The sequence below is a fragment of the Schistocerca gregaria genome, chromosome 5 (genome assembly GCF_023897955.1).
Source record: "Schistocerca gregaria isolate iqSchGreg1 chromosome 5, iqSchGreg1.2, whole genome shotgun sequence".
NCBI classification, from domain to species: Eukaryota; Metazoa; Arthropoda; class Insecta; order Orthoptera; family Acrididae; genus Schistocerca; species Schistocerca gregaria.
In genome coordinates, this window is record NC_064924.1 from 163,633,970 (window position 1) to 163,655,778 (window position 21,809).

The 21,809-nt window shown below is 45.3% G+C and overlaps 1 protein-coding gene across 1 annotated transcript in view; it reads right to left on the bottom strand.

Moving 5' to 3' along the window:
• Nucleotides 1–21,809, bottom strand: part of LOC126271950 (neural-cadherin) — a 1,775,154-nt gene that overhangs the window by 1,038,346 nt on the left and 714,999 nt on the right. Inside the window, exon 14 of the mRNA XM_049974381.1 lies at nucleotides 10,352–10,541. Coding sequence (XP_049830338.1) covers nucleotides 10,352–10,541 — 190 coding nt within the window. The remainder of the gene's footprint in view (nucleotides 1–10,351; nucleotides 10,542–21,809) is intronic.

Genomic DNA, 21,809 nt, shown 5'->3' on the forward strand with positions numbered 1-21,809 from the left:
ATCTCCTACACCGGCCGTACACCTCTGGTGATCGTCGAGGGGACACTGAATAGTGCACGGTACATCCAAACCGTCATCGAACCCATCGTTCTACCATTCCTAGACCGGCAAGGGAACTTGCTGTTCCAACAGGACAATTCACGTCCGCATGTATCCCGTGCCACCCAACGTGCTCTAGAAGGTGTAAGTCAACTACCCTGGCCAGCAAGATCTCCTGATCTGTCCCCCATTGAGCATGTTTGGGACTGGATGAAACGTCGTCTCACGCGGTCTGCACGTCCAGCACGAACGCTGGTCCAACTGAGGCGCCAGGTGGAAATGGCATGGCAAGCCGTTCCACAGGACTACATCTAGCATCTCTACGATCGTCTCCATGGGAGAATAGCAGCCTGCATTGCTGCGAAAGGTGGATATACACTGTACTAGTGCCGACATTGTGCATGCTCTGTTGCCTGTGTCTATGTGCCTGTGGTTATGTCAGTGTGATCATGTGATGTATCTGACCCCAGGAATGTGTCAATAAAGTTTCCCCTTCCTGGGACAATGAATTCACGGTGTTCTTATTTCAATTTCCAGGAGTGTATGAGGTCATCAGTCCCCTAGGACTTAGAACTACTTAAACCTAACTAGCCTAAGGACATCACACACATCCTTGCCCGAGGCAGGATTCGAACCTGCGACCGTAGCGGTCATGCGGTTCCAGACTGAAGCGCCTAGGACTGCGAAAGGTGGTAGTGACTCCGTAATGGTATGGGCTGTATTTACATGGAATGAACTTGGTTCTCTGGTCCAGCTGAACCGATCATGGACGGGAAATGGTTGTGTTTGGCTGCTTGGAGATCATTTTCAGCCAAACAACGATGGAATTTTTATGGATGACAATGTACTGTGTCACCGAACCACAGTTGTTCGCCCGACACGAATTCCATCAAACATTTACAAGGTGTGATTCAGAAGTGTCAAGACTGATTCATTTCTGAGTAGGGGAACGCGCGCGGACCGGTTCCGCCTGGTGGGGGAAGTAGGGGTGGGGGGGGGGTCTCAGGGAACGAACTGACGCTGCGGCAGTTGCCTCCGGAGCCCTGGAGAGTGGGCATCACTTGTAGCGTCAGTGCGTGTCATTGACCTCGGTCGAAAAGTGGGAGAGGCGAAAATGGAGCAGCATTATGCGATTATGCTTTGCGTGCGACTGAACAAAACCGCCACGGAGACACTCTGTATGATTCAAGAGGCCTTTAAGGAAGAAGCCATGTCCCGTGCAATGGTTTTCATGATGGCCGCGGGAATGTTGAAAACGACGACCGGATCAAAATGTGTAGAGAGTACTGGAACTTTTAAACAATGACCGTCGTCCTAGTACTGGATTAATTGCCGATGAACTGGGACTCAGTCACAGTATGGTGTGGAGGATTGTGATGGAGAATTTCATGTGTGCCAAACTGGTGCCAAAAGTTTTGTCGGTGGATCAGAAGAAACGACGCATGACTGTTTGCTGGGAAATGCTCCAACGGTTGACTGTTGATCCGAGCCTTCTGGAGAAAGTGGTTACTGGTGATGAGACATGGGTCTACACGTACGATCCTGAGGCGAAGCGTCAAAGCTCAGAATGGCACACTGCTTCATCGCCGAAGCCCAAGAAAGCTCGCATTAACAAGTCGTATGTGAAATGCATGCTGATTGTTTTTTTTTTATGGTAAAGGAGTGATTCACAAGGATTTTATTGCTCGCGGACAGACTGTCACAATTGACTTTTACGCTGGAGTGCTCCGCTGCTTGAAGGATCCGGTTCGCCGCGTCCGACCGGCGATCAAGGACGATTGGATTCTTCACCACGACAACGCGCCCGCTCACACGTCGCGCGCCACCGCCGAAGTTTTGGTCAACTTCCATGTGACAACACTGCCGCAGCCACCCTACAGCCCCGACTTGGCTCCAAGTGACTTTTTTCTCTTCCGCCGAATCAAGACAGGCTTAAAAGGGAAGCGATTCGACTCCATCGACGCCATCCAGCAGACTTCAACGAGATCCCTTGACAGCATGACGTTCGAGGCCTTCCAGAAGGGCTACGAACAGTGGGAGACGCGCCGGCAGCGCTCTGTTGATGCTGGAGGATCATATTTTGAAGAATTTTAGTCCGCTATACTTAAATGTCCAATAAATTTCTAGTTCTGAGTTAAGTTTTGAAACTTTTGAATCACACCCCGCATGTGCCAAAATGAGTGCACAATATCCAGCACCGGAAGAATTTTCACAGTTATGGACAGATATCGAGACAGCATGGCTGAATATATCTGCAGGGGACTTCCAACGACTTCTTCAGAGCCTAAGCCACGTCTAGTTGGTGAATTACGCCGTGCAAATAGAAGTCCGACACGATTTTCGGAGGTATCCCACGACTTTTGTCACCTCAGTATACAGTCCCGCAGTTCTTGTTGGTAGGACACTGGCGTACATGTATTTTCTTTTTCTTACCTCCACTGCCAAAGTCTACACATTAAACAAGCGTCCCGAAATTAGAAGCACGTGAGTGAAGGAAACACTCGCGGGTACGGCTGTCCGTACGCTCCTTTAGGTTATCGATTCTCGGGGCAATTGGGCGGCAGGGTCCCCCGTCGTTTCCCGCCTTATTTCTCCACGGACAGAGAGCGCCGTTTTGGATGTTGCAGCCCTTGCCAAAGTGCGCGCCATCTACGGTTATTGTCGTAACAGAAATTCGGGACGCCGTTCGCAGCAGGTGCGCCCAGAGACGTCTGCGCTGCGCTTTCTCGCGTCTTTTAGACGTTCTGCAGTTGTTCCACTTTACGTGGTCAGGGGTCACCATACCGCGTGTGCTTTTCTCCCTTGTCTGGAGTATTCAGATTCTGGATGGAAACATTCTCAGATTTTGTCCATTCTGCCTTCGTCCCCTCACTTAATTAAAATCGTGAACTTCTGTACGCATTCTTACAGATTCCTTAGCCGGTATATATCCGTTGGTCTGCTGTGGATCAAAAGTAAAAGAAGCGGCAAAATGTGGACGCTTGAGTAAAATACGTGGACCAAGTCGGGATTTGTCACTTTACAGTTACGCATTGCTTCTTTGAAAAGAGGCAGAGATCTGTCAGGGAAATAAGGACTACGTCAGGGCTTTTCTTTCTTCTTTTTTTTTTGCCGCTATCTGTTGACAGATTTGTGTACTCCTAAGAAACATAGTTCTTGTTCAGTAATGAAACCAACAGTTGACAGTTGATGCTTGGAGTGCTGACACGTGAGTTTCAGATTATCTGCGAATCCAGAAAGGCTGGCAACTAATGGGTTATGCATGGGGATCGTATCCACCTGTACCGCATTAAAACACCCTAAAGATGACGCAATGAAGCGTCGAAATTGGTAGCGACAAAATAAAATAAAATCATAAAGACGGCTGTAGGTGTTTTTATTTTTTGTCAAGATAGTAAACGGCCGTCGTTCCAGAGATTTCCTGCTAAAAGGATGGACATACTAAAGAATGGCAATGAAGTTCCAGTGCTCCATGAGTGATACCGAAATATGAACAATGTGGACTTCGTCAGTCGAAAGATGCGTCGTCATTCGTTACAAAAGTGCCATGTCCAATTATGTTAGATGCAGAAAGAAAAAAATTACGGAGACTGTGCTAAACACCTTAAGAAATGTCCCGCAGTATTCAATGTGTTCCATCTGGACCTAACTTCAGGGTTACCGAAGAAGAGATATGGTGCTGAATATGAAGGTGAGTAAACCTGATGTTCATGTGCTGATAAGGTGGGGGACATGCTGTGGTTTCGTGAGTGTTTGAGCGTGCTGCAAAATATACGCTCATAATCTGCCAGGAAGTTTCGTAACAGCGCACACTCTGCAGCAGAGTGAGAGTCTCATTCTGGAAACATCCCCCAGAGTGTGGCTAAGCCACATCTCCGCAATATCCTTTCTTCCAGGAGAGCTAGTTCTGCAAGGTTCGCAGAAGAGCTTCTGTTAAGTTTGGAAAGTGGGAGACAAGGTACTGGCAGAATTGAAGCTGTGAGGACGGGTCGTGAGTCGTGCTTGGATAGCTCAGTTGGTAAAGCACTTGCCCGCGAAAGGCAAAGGTCCCGAGTTCGAGTCTCGGTCCGGCACACAGTTTTAATCTGCCAGGAAGTTTAATGCACTTATGTGCAGAAAAAAAACGGTGAAAAAAAAACAGAACACCTTGAACAAGTAGATATAGGACGAACATATTCACTGGACATGTACATTAGTATGTTCTACAGAAATGATTAACACATCAGTCACCTCGATTCAGCATATGTCATGTTGCCTAGTAGACCCAAGGACCGCCTTAGGTCCTGATAACTTGTTCCATGCAGGTCGGCATCGACGCGTACAAGGGCGAATGTTGTCCTGTGGTATAGCAATCCCTGCTGCGTTCACTTGGTTCGGAGGTTCACCTGTGGTGGATGGCATTGGGGCACAGCGCTGCACCCTTCGTTTCACCATACCCCACACATTTTCGACTGGCGACAAGTCTGATTATCGGCGGGCCAGATAAAAAGGCTGACACCCTGTGACACCAACAAAGCACGTTTTCATGCAGCAACGTGTGATCGTGCATTGTCTTGCTGAAAAATGCCGTCTGGCATGTTCGGCAGAAAGGGTATGACTACGGGTCGCAGGATGTCATTCACGTACGTCAGAATGGTCGCAGTGCTCTGGACACACCCCAACTGTGATTTGTGATTGCATACAATATCAGCTCACACCAAAAGGACTCGAGTTGACGTCGTACGTCTGTGCGAGTGCAGTTACTGTGATGCTGCTCGCCCCGTCTGCGACAAACCAAAATGCGGCCATCATTTTTAAACAAACAGGACCTGGATTCATCCGATGCCATTCGTGTCCCCAGTGACGTCGTTCCATACACCACCGCCGTCTCGAATGTTTCTGAACATTCGTCAAAGGTAGGCGGAGAAGTGAACGACGCGCACGTTACCCGTGCCGTAATAAACAGCGACGGACTCTAACCCCTCATTCAATTCGATGTGTTGCTTTGTGGCGCCAGAGCCGAGGAGGACGCACACCTGTCCCGAAAAGTCACTGGGATGAGGTGTTGATCTTCTCGGGTGGTTCTCTTGGTGGTGCAACCTGACCCAACTCGTCGTGTTCTACAGCCTTCCGAGAACCATTCTGCAGACACCCGCTTGCAGTGCCACAATGACCCAGACGATCAGCAATTTACCGGGTGGATGCATCACAATCTCTCATGCCAATAATGCGCCCTCTTTCAAACTCTCTAATTTGACGGTACGATTCGCACATACGTCTCGAGGCATACTGCACGTCTGCCCAAGTCACACTGATCCATTACCTTCGGTTTATAGCGACAACTAGACGCGCAGGGGCATTTCACCATCAGGTGGCGTTGCGCCACGATATCGATGTTGATCTTGAATCAGCAAGACGACATAGTTCAAATGTTTATCAATTCAGCAGGAGATATTAATGTACGTGTCCTGAGAATACGAACGTCCTATCTCTAGTAGTTCATGTTGTTCCGTTTTTTTTTCTCAACCTGAGTGTATTTGCTTCTAAACTGTTTTAAGTTAAATTGTACAGTGAGCACATAGAACACTTTTCTTAATATCTGCTATTCTGACACGAAAATATCTTAGTTCCGATAATGAAACAACGGTGATGCTAATCTCTCGGTGATTAATGAAGTAGCGAAAAGGCGTAGGTCTTTGCTTCAGAAGCTTCTGGTCGCAGACCCTCTGCGTAAAAAGAGATTACAGGTATCATTAATGAGTCAAGAATTATCTGAGACCAAAATTTACGCTACTCGTATGTAATTAGCACACAGACCGTCCGTAGGTCCCATTTTCTCGCAGGACGTTTCCTTGGTATAAAAATACTAAATTCCGACTAGCGAAGTTTGGTTTTATAAAGTCAACAAACGGTGCGGGACGAAATTGCGGCTCTGGACGTACTTTTGCATATCATTCTGGCGACAAATTGAATTCAATTCGGAACGAATAAGCTTCTTTGCACAATTATTAATTTTTTAATTAGCCCCAGTTTTTATGACGATATCATTATAATGGTGGAGTGGTCTATGATAAATACCCACCCGCTGAGAGCAGTAATCAGATCTGCAGCGCTTGCCAGTAATGAATCAACACAGAGTGGGGAGGGGGGGGGGGGGCGTCGCTGCCAACCTTTGAGATCCACGTATCTCCTCTTCTTTTGTAAAGTCATTCCATTAAACTTCCAGTTGCTGAATGATTATTTAAGCCTGGCTTACTGCACAACTCAACTAGTAGGTAGACCTGTAAAACTTTATTTACGCCAGTTTTCGGAGGCTAGCGAACAAGATTTTACATAATGCAGCGCTTCAGCTGCAGTTTGCGTGCGGCTGGATTTCCCGGGGGTTATGCAACCCGCGACGCCGCCACAACGTCTGCAGGGCGACCAATGCACGTCTGCAAGACGGAACGTATCCCCTTCTCTTAGGCGACGAACGTTAAGTCAGAGATAATGAAGAGTGGGAAATGGTGACAATGTGACTGACTGCCACGATCGACACAGATTACTTTAAGCCCGCAACGATATCTGTAATTGTTTATTTTTAACTATTTATTCAAAAAAATTCACGAGCTTAACCTACTCAGTCTACAAAAGAAGAACTGCGCGGCCTGGCGCCTTGCCACGGTTCGCGCGGCTCTCCCCGTCGGGGGTTCGAATCCTCCCTAGGGCATGGGTGTGTGTGTGTGTGTGTGTGTGTGTGTGTTTTTCTTGGCGTTAAGTTAGTTTGAAAGTTGATTAAGTAGTGTATAAGCCTAGGGACCGATGACCACAGCAGTCTGGTCCCATAGAAACTTACCACCACCACCACCACCACCACCACCACCACCACCACCACCAGAACCACTAAAGAACCACAAAAATCGGCACTGGCTCTTACAGACCACACTACTGTGTAAAAATTCTCGAAAGGGGCAAGAAACACATTGTCAACTCAGGTTTTGGTGCCTTCTTGTAGCGTTCTGAGCTGACGAGTACTGTACGCTCAAAGACATCCACCGCAATGTGGCATTCGAGAGAGTTCTGAAATAAACGCACACCACTATGCGAGAGACCAAAAAATGGTTCAAATGGCTCTGAGCACTATGGGACTTAACATCTGTGGTCATCAGTCCCCTGGAACTTAGAACTACTTAAACCTAACTAAACTAAGGACATCACACACATCCATGCCCGAGGCAGGATTCGAACCTGCGACCGTAGCGGTGACTCGGTTCCAGACTGGAGCGCCTAAATAGTGCGAGAGTCATTTCAAAACTAATGTTTCCCACTTATTTTCATGAAAGTTAAAAAAGATACAGAACGCGTAATAACACTGTTAAGAAGAGCAAGATTTCAACTTCATTGACTAGGCTGAAAGCCCGAATTTCCAGAGGCAGGCAACAGAGGAGTCTTCCTCTTGGAAGGCTCGACAACAGTTCTGGGACTTTGCAAGTTATTAACAAGTTAGGCTAGACTGTACTACACTGTCACCGCACAGACCTGGTTTAGCCTCTTCATACTTCCAAAGCTTTTAACCGATTGAAGATGCATTACTTGGCCAATATTTTGCAATCTCAGATGCTGCTGTCGAAGCCGCAAACAATGGCTAGCCTTATCTGGTTCACGTTTTTAGCAGCGCGGCAAGGGCTCTTGTTCATCATTAGCAAAATTGCGTAACGCATAGTGGTGACTATGTGGAAACATGTCAGTACAGGTTACCGTGTTTCGTTTGGTTTCTTGCCTCTTTTACCTTCGTATGTGTATTGCACTGAAAACAGTGCACAACATCACAAATGTCGACGGTATGTGCCGTGAAGCTTGTATGGGAAGAAACGTGTTCCATTCAATCACGGTGCTTGCTGTTGACAACAATAACGGCCCGTTTACTTTTCGCTATCAAGCTTAAATGCACTACTGCTCGGTTCTGCCTCGCGTTAGTTTCAACCGAGAATTATCGCATTATTTTGTTCAAAAATGGCTCTAAGCACTATGGGACTTAAGATATGAGCACACACATCCATGCCCGAAGCAGGATTCGAACCTGCGACCGGACTGAAGCGCCTAGAACCGCTCGGCATTATTCTGTGTTCTATGATATACCTCTAGGTGACTGGATATTACAAGCTTCTCCAGTGTTGCAGATGTATGGGTGAACGCGGTGACAAAACGAATAAGTCATAATATTTATCGAATATTCCGTCGACTCTTGGAGGAGCATAGACATATTAATAACTTGAATACAACGTATTAGTGTTCTACTGTAATATGTATTAGTTCGTTATTAACCGGCTTTCGGCTTATTCGGCCATCGCCAGATAACTTCTTGTGGAACACACAGTCTACACAACTTCAGCGAGAATTCATAGCTGTATGAAGAAAGCTATACAAAGATAAGTGACATTTTATGACTATATCCATGCAAAACACATGCATGCCTCAATACCTAAAGAGACACTGAACAACTAAATCTTACGCTACAGTATAATTAAAAATTAAAAATATGTGAGTGTATGAAACAGAAATGTTCTACAAGTAGGTAACGGCAAGGCTACTATGTGGTATGTGAATGTGATGAACACAGCCAGTGAAGGGAGGGGAAGAAAATCGCCTATGGAATGTGATTGTGGAACAGTTATAACAAGCTTATTAGCTAATGGTGAGAGGCATAATAATTGGCTGCTACTTTAATAAGGGTGAGTAATGAAACTGTGTTTGGTCATTAAGCACTCCATCAGGATTCTTTGACTGGTGTTTATTAATGGCCAGAATTTCCAGTAATGTTAGTTTTTCCCCATTAGTTTCTTCATAGAGAACATCACATTTCACATCATATGAATGCGATTCATTCAGAGTGTGTTCAACAACGGTGTAATCTTTCTTTCAGTGTCTCCAAAATCTTTTATGTTCAGTCAATCTAACGGTCATAAATCATAATTAATTGTTGCTCTGTAACGAACCGTCGGAGACGTAGGACGCTTATACCAAAATAATTAGAAGGTAACCCTGAGCAACCTCTGAAAAAATGTGAGTGGAGTTCTTGTTCACCCTCATATACTGCTTGCTTCTCCTAAGAGTCGTGGGCGCATTTTTTCCTAATGTTTCGGCAAGTACTTGCAATTCTGTTTTTCCATCTGTTGCTGGAGTCAGCCCAAACAAATATTGCTCATTACTTCTTCCACGGGATGCCAGTGTTTCCCCTTACAAACATAATTAATTTTAAAGCAGAATTTTACGTGCCCATTCGAAAGAGCGATTCCAAATCAGTTTATTCCGATATTCAGTGCCTATTAACAGGGACAGTCAAAGACGAAGAAAAGCCGGTACTCCAACAGCAACTGACTAGCGATGCTGCGCGGCCAGGCAGTGCCGTCGCTGCTGCGGTATTCCTTACTCTGTTTTACTCTCCCTTTTAATACAATTGAATATTGCGACAAACTGATTTGGAACCACTCTATCGAATAGGTGCGTAAAAGTCCGCTTTAAAAATAGTTTTGTTTACAAGGAAACTAACCGACGGTTTGCGTCGGCACTGGCCGCCACATGAAACACGTGATGAGCAGCATTTGTTTGGGCTGACTGCTGCTACAAATTGGAAAAACGAAATTGCAAATATCTGCCGAAACAGGAGAGAAAATTTCATCGATAACATGAACCACTAAGTCAAAACATAATTATATAAACAAACACTTGTAATTTAATGTCAACATTAGAAGAGAATTGTACGACAATATTGATAAATGACTCTACACCTGGAGTCCAGAGTGCTTATGAAACCTATGTTTCCACCTGTACAGTGGTTACCCCTAACACAAACAATAAATGATGAACTTCAACATCAACTAGACGTTTATTGATGTCTTCAGCAGAAGCAATAATAATTTGCCGGACTGACGTTTAGGAGCTCCTAACCTACGTACAATGGATGTCGAAATACCAACAACAAACCGAGGTGTTTTACGCATGCTGAAGGAGACACTGCTGTCTCTTTGTGGTCAGGCAGACCTCTACCTTTGTGCTTTATAATGGATTAGTAACGTTTGGCGTGCGTACAAAAAACAGCAGCGCTGATGCTGCCCAGAAAAATTGGACACGTTGCAGTAGCTTGTTGGGATTTGTATCTGTCCTGTGGAAACAACACAGCGTTAGTACAACTCGATCGATAGCGACCAGATGGGCAGTTCGTCGTCGTCATGAATGCAACACGCCAGTTCCTCAGTACTTTCCGTTCCGCGCTGACCTGACGTCCAGAATAGTCGAGTCTAGACGGGGTTTCAGACCGATAGACACAGTTCAGATGTAGAAAATGAGTACTCACCGGAGTTGGGCTGTCCGTTGCTGTTGGGACGAGCTGAGGGCGCGCCATCTCGAGCCTCCACCTCCAACGCGTAGGCGCCCTGCTTCTCGCGGTCGAACACCACTTTGGTGAACACCTCTCCAGACTGCTCGTTGATCTCGAAGAAACCCTTGCCTTCGTTCCTGGGCGAGTCCACGACGTAGTAGTACACCTGCGAACATACAGCCGCATTCATCACACGTGAATCAGATACGATGTTGCCGAATACCGAACCAGCCTTCTGCTTGAATGCAGTACTAGCTAGTACACAACACACAACTCATTTTTAACGGGACAAAATCGACATATGTGAAGGTAATTTCGAAGGTACTCCAAGGTAGTGTCATGGGGGTCGTTAATGTTTGCAATGTGCACAGGGCTTAAGAAAAAATGTATCGAATATTTTGAGAGGTGGTAAAACTCATCGAAGCCAGAGAAACTACTCCAGTTAATATGGATACGGAAACGCACACGCTCCGAGAGGAGAGAGTGAAAGACGTGTAATTAAGAATAAAAAGTCAAATCAAGGACATCTTCAGCTGTCTGTTGTTGTTGTTGTTGTTGTTGTTGTTGTGGTATTCAGTCCTGAGACTGGTTCGATGCAGCTCTCCATGCTACTTTATCCTGTACCAACCTCTTCATCTCCCAGTATTTACTGCAACCTACATCCTTCTGAATCTGCTTAGTGTATTCGTCTCCCTCTACGATTTTTACCCTCCACGCTGCCCTCCAATGCTAAATTTGTGATCCCTTGATGCCTCAGAACATGTCCTACCAACCGGTCCCTCCTTCTTGTCAAGTTGTGCCACAAATTTCCCTTCTCCCCAGTTTTATTCAATACCTCCTCATTAGTTAAGTGATCTACCCATCTAATGTTCAGCATTCTGTTTCTAGCACGCTTACCAACTTACAGGATAACTGCGCGAAATTTCGATTTGTTATTACAAATTTAAGGTTTTCATTTGATTCACCCTCGTAGATTTTATAGACGGCAATGTAACTACTGAAACTAGTAGACGACTTTTGATAACTGAAGTCAACAGGATAAAATACTGTTGAGATAATAAGCTGAGTTACATCCTAACGTATTTAATCATGAACATCCTTTGTTGAAGGGAGACTTGTGAGCGTTCTGAGATAAGCGTTCCAGTACTTGTTGTTGTGGTCTTCAGTCCTGAGACTGGTTTGATGCAGCTCTGCATGCTGCTCTATCCTGTGCAAACTTCTTCATGTCCCAGTACCTACCGCAACCTACATCCTTCTGAATCTGCTTAGTGTACTCATCTCTTGGTCTGCCTCTACGATTTTTACCCTCCACGCTGCCCTCCAATACTACAATGGTGATCCCTTGATGCCTCAGAACATGTCCTACCAACCGATCCCTTCTTCTGGTCAAGTTGTGCCACAAACTTCTCCCCAATGCTATTCAATACCTTCTCATTAGTTATGTGATCTACCCATCTAATCTTCAGCATTCTTCTGTAGCACTACATTTCAAGAGCTTCTATTCTCTTCTTGTCCAAACTAAGTATCGTCCATGTTTCACTTCCATACATGGCCACACTCCACACAAATACTTTCAAAAATGTGTTCCTGACACTTAAATCTATACTCGATACTAACAAATTTCTCTTCTTCAGAAACGCTTTCATTGCCATTGCCAGTCTACATTTTATATCCTCTCTACTTCGACCATAATCAGTAATTTTGCTCCCCAAATAGCAAAACCCCTTTACTACTTTAAGTGTCTCATTTCCTAATCTTATTCCCGCAGCATCACCCGATTTAATTCGACTACATTCCATTATCCTCATTTTGCTTTTGTTGATGTTTATCTTATATCCTCCTTTCAAGACACTGTCCATTCCGTTCAACAGCTCTTCCAAGTCCTTTGCAGTCTCTGACAGAATTACAATGTCATCGGCAAGCCTCAAAGTTTTTATTTCTTCTCCATGGATTTTAATACCTACTCCGAATTTTTCTTTTGTTTCCTTTACTGCTTGCTTGATATACAGATTGAATAACATCGGGGAGAGGATACAACCTTGTCTCACTCCCTTCCCAACCACTGCTTCCCTTTCATGTCCCTCGACTCGTATAACTGCCATCTGGTTTCTGTACAAATTGTAAATAGCCTTTCGCTCCCTGTATTTTACCCCTTCCACCTTCAGAACTTCAAAGAGAGTATTACAGTCAACATTGTCAACATTCAGCTGTCTATATTTCAAATTTTATTTTGGTTATGCAAACAGTTTCGGCGTGTCAATATGACATCTTCAGGCCGCCTAACGGGAGTGTAGGAAGACTACAAACTATTGTGCAATCGAATCAGGGACCAGGGTCAGTAACTGGCAGCCCGCAGATTACTTTACTAACAACTCGAACCCTCCGTTCATCAATTGCAGACTGCACATGAGCTCGGATTCTTACGACACGTCGGTCAGCAGCCGTGAAGACGGCGTGGTGAATCGCCGAAACGGCCACACAAGTAAAATATAATTTGAAATATATTCGGCTGAAGGTGTTTTTTATTTGACGCTTTACATTAAACAGACAAACTCCCTCAATCGTCAGGTATAAAAATGGGCTTACAGAGACGTATGGTTAAGGATGCGATTACAGTCATAGCATAGACGTTCGGTCAGCCTGGTCAACAAACTGTTACGACGCATCTCTGTTTTAGAACATTGCAGGTGTGCACAACTTGGGAATTAAGTGGCCAACAGGGAGTTGTGTTGTACTGTAGTTTTTCATCAATTGAATACCGCTTACGCCCTTTCTTATCAGCATTCAAGTACGATTCAGTTGTGTACAGGAAGCTTCCAAATTCAGAACAGTGCTGTGAAGTGCAGTAATACTTGCAAAAAATCGGAGACTGCTCCAGGGACATGCAACTGACACTGAACGTGAATACAGAATCAGATCAAAAGTATCCGGACCCCCTTATGTAATGCTGAATTGGCCACTAGATGCCACTAGCGCCGGACCCGGCATTGTGAAAGGAGGTGGCGAATATTGTGTAGTCAGTAGAGAAGCAGTAATAGCTGTGTGAGTCTGTCATGACACCTCAGTGACTTCGAACGTGGACTAGTCACCGCACGTCACCTAATTAACAAATCCGTCAGTGAGATATTAACCCTCCTAAAGCCACCCAGGTCGACTGTTGGTGATATGATCGTAAAGTGGATACGCAAAGGAACAACCAGACTTAAACCAAGACCGGGCAGATCTCACGTACTGTAGGACGAAACCGGCGGAAGGAATCCCTTGTGAGTTCTAAAGTCCTATGAGTACTCCAGCTAACACAATGACTGTGCGCAGGTTGTTAAAAAGAGCCGGCCGCTGTGACCGAGCAGTTCTAGGCGCTACAGTCGGGAACCGCGCTGCTGCTACGGTGGTAGGTTCTAATCCTGCCTCGGGCATGGATGTGTGCGACGTCCTTAGGTTAGTTAGGTTTAAGTAGTTCTAAGTCTAGTGGACTGGTGACCTCAGATGTTCTGCACATTTCTGTAGTCAATGCCAGACGATGCTTGAGGTGGTGTAAAGAACGACGACACTGGACAGAGGATGACTGGAAAAAAGAGTGATTTGGAGTAATGAATCACGCTATACCCTTTGGCAATCCGACGCTAGGGTGTAGCGGAAACAATGAAATACGAAAGAGGTTGTATCACAGTAAGGGGACGTTTTTCGTGGCACGGCACGATCCCTTTATTGTGCTGATGTAAACACTAAATGCGAAGTAATACGAATACATATTACAGTGTTGTGTATTGTGTACTGTAGAGAAGCACTTCGGAGACTATGATTGATTGTTATCTGCATGACAACGGACCCTGTCAGAAAGCAGCATCTGTGAGGCAATTGTTTGCGAACAATAACATTTCTGAAATGGACTGGACTGCCTAAGGTCCCGACCTGAATCCTATGGAGTTACGTCGACTCTCCTCCAGACCCCAGCGTCCAACATCACTACCTTCTCTGGTTTCGGCTCTCGAGGAAGAATGGGCTGCCATTCTTCACAGACATTCAGACACCTCAATGAATGTCCATAGCTAGAACCAAACCGTCAGAAACGCAAGGAATGGACAAGCGCCACATTAAGCCTGGATGCTTTTGACCAGACAGTGGTCGTATATGTGACGTACGACGTCACAGGCGAAGAGATCCATTCCTACTCGATCACGCTGTTGGCGGTAAATCAATAGAAACAGCAACAACAGTAAAATATCTGGGAGTAACAGCCCTGAACTGAACAACCAGAAGTGGAATAACCACTACGACTAATTGTAGGGAAAAGCAGATTCCAGCTTCAGATTTATTGAAAATATAGTAAGGAAACGTATTTCAACAACAAAAGAAGTGACTTACAAAATACTCCTTGGACAGATTTTTTTTTTTTTTTTTTGTATTGTGAAATCAGTCTGCAATCCTTATTGAAATTGAAATTTGTCGTAAGTTCCTATGGGACCAAACTGCTGAGGTCACCCGTCCCTAGGCTTACACACTACTTAATCTAACTTGAACTGACTTACGCTATGAACAACAAACACACTTACGCCCGAGGGAGGACTCGAACCTGCGACGGGGGTAGCCGCGCGAACCGTGGTAATGCGCCTCGGGCCACATGGCTACTCTGTGCGGCTACAACTCTTATTAGTTTATATTAATAGGTTAAGGGAAGATCCAGCTGAGAACGCGTTTTGCCACGAGATCGACCAGTAGGCTCGAGAGCTTGACAAACTCCAATGCCAGACGCTATGCGAGGTGTGTTGCGCGTCATAGAAACGCTTACTGTTCCCAGAGAGCACGTTTCAAGAAGAGCTGAGCAACGTATCACATCGTCTGTGAAACGTCCACGACGAAGAAATTAATTCCTTTCCAAGCACCCTTTGTGAAAAGAATAGGGAAAGGTGCGGGGGGGGGGGGGGTCTAGCGGGGGCGGGGAAGGGGTGGGGGGGGGGTGGAGAATGACTGCGACGTCAGAAGCACTCTCACCCACACATAAGGTGACTTGTCGAGTATAACAAGAGGTGAAGAAATAGAAGTGGTTCAAATGGCTCTGAGCACTATGGGACTTAACATCTGTGGTCATTAGTCCCCTAGAACATAGAACTACTTAAACCTAGCTAACTTAAGGCCATCACACACATCCATGCCCAAGGCAGCATTCGAACCTGCGACCGTAGCGGTCGCGCGGTTCCAGACTGTAGCGCCTAGAACCGCTGGGCCACTCCGGCCGGCGATCCAGCGGGAGAAAGCCAGAATGTAGTTTTGGTTTACTTTATAGAAAAAGCTCCGTTGCCGGTTTCGAAATCGATAACGGCGCTGTTTCAGTACAGTATACAGAAACTGTACTGTTGCTGGTTGCTGCTGTACTCTAAAAATATTGTGTAGAGACAGTCCGAAAGAAGGGTGAAGATACCGATAGTTACTACCCAGGGGAAAATCAGACAAGAAGAGGATAGAAGCGTTTGACATGTACTGTTACGGCAGGACAGTGACAATTAAATGGGCTAGTAACATAACAAATGAGGTCCTCTGCAGATTGGGCGAGGAAACGAATATGCAGTAAAGCACTGACCAGAAGAAGGGTTATGATGATAGGATATGTTTTAAGACATCAGGCAATAGCCTCCATCGTGCTAGGGCTGTAAAAGGAAAAAACGGTAGGGAGAAGCAGAGACTGGAATACATCCAACAAATAATCCAAGACGTTGGGGGTAAGCGCTATTCTGAGTTGATGAGATTGGCACAGGAAGGGAATTCGTGGCGGCCAACATTAAGTCAGTCAGGAGACTGATGACAAAAAATCTCATGTATAGCATTTCCGATCTTATCTCGATTAGATTATTTCTTGACGCGAAGACGTCTTCTCGCTCGTCGGTTGAAATATCGTCATATCTGAGTTGCTAACATCCACAAGATACTAATGTCTAAAATCCTGTTTAAGCTCACAACGGATAGCTCATAACTGCAGATGTATGCCGGGCAGTATTTCTTTCGTGTGTGATGGCATCGCACCAGTGTAGGTGCATTTGCGTGATTGCTACGAATTAGCTGTGCGTAAAGTTATAAACTGTCTAGCGTAGAATCGCCTTTATCTGGGGCATTCATTCGGATGTCATTGTTAAGAGCTTGCGGACCACTACTAGCACCCAAAGTGAGACGATAAAAATATTAGCCTATGTACGAATGAAAATGGGCATTGGATTGATGATTACAGAATAACAAAAGAAGTAGTCTCGTATGACCCGTAAATACCGAGTGATAAAAAAGTCAGTATAAATTTAAAAACTTAATAAACAACGGAATAGTGTAGATAGAGAGGTAACAATTGACACACATTCTTGGAATAACATGGGGTTTTATTAGAAACCAAACAAAACAAAACAAAAATTTCACAAAATGTCCAACGTATGGCGCTGGACAGCGAAACTGCTACCATGACGGGTGAGAGATACGCCGATATGTTACATAATCGCATTATCCCCAGCCTGGCTGATAAACACCTGCTGGAACGTACGATGTTTATGCAGGATGGCGCTCCGCACCATATTGTTAGACGCGTGAAAGATCTCTTGCGCACGTCGTTTGGTGATGATCGTGTGCCCAGCCGTCACTTTTGTCATGCTTGGCCTCCCAGGTCCCCAGACCTCAGTCCGTGCGATTATTGGCTTTGGGGTTACCTGAAGTCGCAAGTTCCTCGTGATCGACCGACATCTCTAGGGATGCTGAAAGACAACATCCGACGCCAATGCCTCACCGTAACTCCGGACATGCTTTACAGTGCTGATCACAACATTATTCCTCGACTACAGCTATTGTTGAGGAATGTAGTGGACATATTGAGCACATCCTGTAAAGAATATCATCTTTGCTTTGTCTTACTTTTGTTATGCTAATTATTGCTATTCTGAACAGATGAAGCGCCATCTGTCGGACATTTTTTGTACTTTTGTAATTTTTTTTTTTTTTGTTCTAATAAAACCCCATGTCACTCCAAGCATGTGTGTCAATTTGTACCTCTCTGTCTACATTATTCCGTGATTTATTCAGTTTTCAAATTTATATTGACTTTTTGATCACCCGGTACTCTCGGAATTACAGAAACAGCACGACACAGGAAAACTTACGTCGAAAGAAAATCAACATCAATTCTCATATATTCCTCAGTTTACGTTGCACATTTTTAATTATGTGACATATTTCGATCTCTTTAGATCACCTTTACATATACGAGGGCGTGTCGAAAAGTAATGCCTCCGAATTTTTTATATGAAAAGTCTTAAAACATTTAAATAAAACAAACGTTATTAAATTCAACATCTTTATCCTTCGTGTCCACATATTTACAACAATCTGTGGCTAGAGGGCTCCGAATTGTGGCGTGTAACATAGCGGTGCGTAATGTAACTATGTCGGTGCGTGAGAAACAGCGAACTGTAATCCAGTTTATGACCGCAGAAGTGTTTCGTCCGTACGTGGAGCACCCTCTCAAAACGCACGACAGTGCTAGACCACACACGAGAGCTGCCACACGCGCGACGATCCGATGACTTGGGCTCACTGTCATCAGTCATTCTGCATACAGTCCAGACTCGGCCTCATCCGATTTTCACCTGTTTCCAAAACTTAAAGAACACGTTCGAGGGCTTCGCTCTGATAGCGATAAAACGGTACAAACAGAGGTGAGGTTACAGCTTCGTCAACAAGGTCAAATATTCTACACTGACGGTGTCAATAAGCCGACCTCTCGTTGGGAGAAAGGTGCTCTTCGTTACGGTGACCACACTGAGAAATAAATACGTAGCCGTGAAGAGTGAAGACATAGAACGTTACTTCGTTTGTTTTGTCTCAACAGGTATAAGAGTTTCCACAGCAAAAATTCGGAGGCATTACTTTTCAGCATGACCTCTTCATTAGAGTCAGCAACCAGTCTCGTCCGTATCACACTCCCACATCAACTCTGATCTGATGTTCTGACAGATAGGACGCACATACTTAGATATGAAGATGTTCTACGGAGATCGAAACATATCACGTAACTAAAAACGTGTAACTGAGACTGAAGAATAAATGAGAATTCTTTTAAATATCATTACAGTTGTTGATTCACTCGGACTAATATGTAGACTATAGTGGAATGGGAAAAGCGTAAAAAGCCCTTCGCCGAACGAATGCGAGAACTACGACAGCCACGAAACGGAAATGAAAAAACGGCGCGAAGCGATTACACAGTTGGCTCATAGGACATACAATCCAAAGTTGATATTTATTTGCCGGCCAGTGTGGCCGAAAGGTTCTAGGCGCTTCAGTCTGGAACCGCGCGACCGCTACGGACGCAGGTTCGAATCCTGACTCGGGCATGGATGTGAGTGATTCCTTAGATTAGTTAGGTTTAAGTAGTTCTAAGTCTAGGGGACTGACGACCTCAGATGTTAAGTTCCATAGTGCTCAGAGCCATTTGTTATTTATCCAGTAGAACCACTATACTACTTCACGTAACCACTGAATCTTGTAAAATTTCAGGTTTCATGAGTTAAAATTGTTCTCGTTACCCACTTATCCACCGAAACCAATAATCCCGAATACAGCTTCGCCACTGCTCCATTCTATTACCGTCAAATATCGTAGAAAATAAACGCGATAGCTATTCTTAGCCGAAAGCTATTCGTAGCCAAACTGAGGTAAATGAGAGGGAGGAAAAAGCTACAGGCTGCACAATGGGCTCAGATTAAGCAGTCTACACTTCACGAGGTACAAGCTCTGTAATTATCGCTTAATTGGGTGGATTACACGTATCTGTAGCCAATTACGCAGCGCGCCGTTAATTCGGAAGGTGGCGTAATACAGTCTGGACAGAACAGAGGTCGTCCTGAACGAGGGTATTCTTGCGGCGCTGGTTTTCTGAAGAGAGCGGGTGACTAGCTGTGCACGGCGCAAAGCCCGGTGTTTCGTTTCCTTAATCGCACGCGGTGCGCGTCTGCTTTATTAGTTCGTTATCTGGAGCGCGGCAACTCGTTATTCCGGGGACGTGCAGGGCCCTAACTCAGGCGCAGGTGGTTTTTCCGGCCACCCGTGGCCCTTATCTGCCCGGCGGGCACCGGGAGCCAACCTCTCGCCGGACCCATCCTGCGCGCTGGAAGGGAAGAGGCAATCAGGCAGCTAGCAGCGCTACAACTCCGATAACCCTTGTGTTTCTTAAAACGTTCCTATACAGCGGACCTCAAGATTATGAAATGTATTGCTGAACTGCGAGTGCGGTACAACATCTACACATGCATATCGGAAGGAACATTGCATAAAACTACAGGGTGGTCCATTGATAGAGACCGGGCCAAATATCTCACGAAATAAGCATGAAACGAAAAAAACTACAAAGCACGAAACTCGTCTAGCTTGAAGGGGGAAACCAGATGGCGCTATGGTTGGCCCGCTAGATGGCGCTGCCATAGGTCAAACGGATATCTACTGCGTTTTTTTAAATAGGAACCCCCATATTTAACTACATATTCGTATAGTACGTAAAGAAATATCAGTTAGTTGGACAACCTTTTTCACTTTGTGATAGATGGCGCTGTAATAGTCACAAACGTATAAGTACGTGGTATCACGTAACATTCCGCCAGTGGCGACGGTATTTGCTTTGTGATACATTACCCGTGTTAAAATGGACCGTTTACCAACTGCGGAAAAGGTAGATATCGTGTTCATGTATGACTATCGTGATCAAAATGCCCAACGGGCGTGTGCTATGTATGCTGCTCGGTATCCTGGACGACATCATCCAAGTGTCCGGACCGTTCGCCGGATAGTTACGTTATTTAAGGAAACAGGAAGTGTTCAGCCAGATGTGAAATGTCAACCACGACCTGCAACAGTTGATGATGCCCCAGTAGGTTCAAAATGGTTCTGAGCACTATGGGACTTAACAACTGAGGTCATCAGTTCTCTAGAACTTAGAACCACTTAAACCTAACTAACCTAAGGACATCACACACATCCATGCCCGAGGCAGGATTCGAACCTGCGACCGTAGCAGTCGAGCTGTTCCGGACTGAAGCGCCTAGAACCGCGAGGCCACCACGGCCGGCTGCCCCAGTAGGTGTTTTAGCTGCTGTCGCAGCTAATCCGCACATCAGTAGCAGACAAATTGCGCGAGAATCGGGAATCTCAAATACGTCGGTGCTGAGAATGCTACATCAACATCGATTGCACCCGTACCATCGTTCTATGCACCAGGAATTGCATGGCTACGACTTTGAACGTCGTGTACAGTTCTGCCACTGGGCACAAGAGAAATTACGGGACGATGACAGAGTTTTTACACGCGTTCTGTTTAGCGACGAAGCGTCATTCACCGACAACGGTAACGTAAACCGGCATAATTTGCACTATTGGGGAACGGAAAATCCACGATGGCTGCGACAAGGGCAACATCAGCGACCTTGGCGGGTAAATGTATGGTGGGGCAGTATGGGAGGAAGGATAATTGGCCCCCATTTTATCGATAGCAATCTAAATGGTGCAATGTATGCTGATTTCCTACGTAATGTTCTACCGATGTTACTACAAGATGTTTCACTGCATGACAGAATGGCGATGTACTTACAACATGATGGATGTCCGGCACATAGCTCGCGTGCAGTTGAAGCGCTATTGAATAGCATATTTCATGACAGGTGGATTGGTCGTCGAAGCACCATACCATGTCCCGCACGTTCACCGGATCTGACGTCCCCGTATTTCTTTCTGTGGGGAAGGTTCAAGGATATTTGCTGTCGTGATCCACCGACAACGCCTGACAACATGCGTCAGCGCATTGTGAATGCTCGTGCGAACATTAAGGAAGACGATGTACTCACTGCTGGGAGAAATGTCGTTATACGTATTGCCTAGTGCATTGAGGTTGACGGACATCATTTTGAGCATTTATTGCATAAGTGTGGTATTTACAGGTAATCATGCTGTAACAGCATGCGTTCTCAGAAATGATAATTGCACAAAGGTACATGTATCACATTGGAACAACCGAGATAAAATGTTCCAACGAACCTACGTTATGTTTTTTAATTTAAAAACCTACCTGTTACCAACCGTTCGTCTAAAATTGTGAGCCATATGTTTGTGACTATTACGGCGCCATCTACCACGAAGCGAAGAAAGTGGTCCAACTAAAACATTCGTATTTCTTTACGTACTACACGAATATGTAATTAAATAGGGGGGTCCCTATTTTATAAAAAGGCAGTTGATATCCGTTTGACCTATGGCAGCGCCATCTAGCGGGCCAACCACAGATCCATCTGGTCTCCCCCTCCAAGCTAGACGAGTTTTGTTGTAGTTTTTTCGTTTGACGCTTATTTCGTGAGATACTTGGCCCGCTCACGATCAATGGACCACCTTTTATACAGAGAGAAACAAATGTAGACGCTCC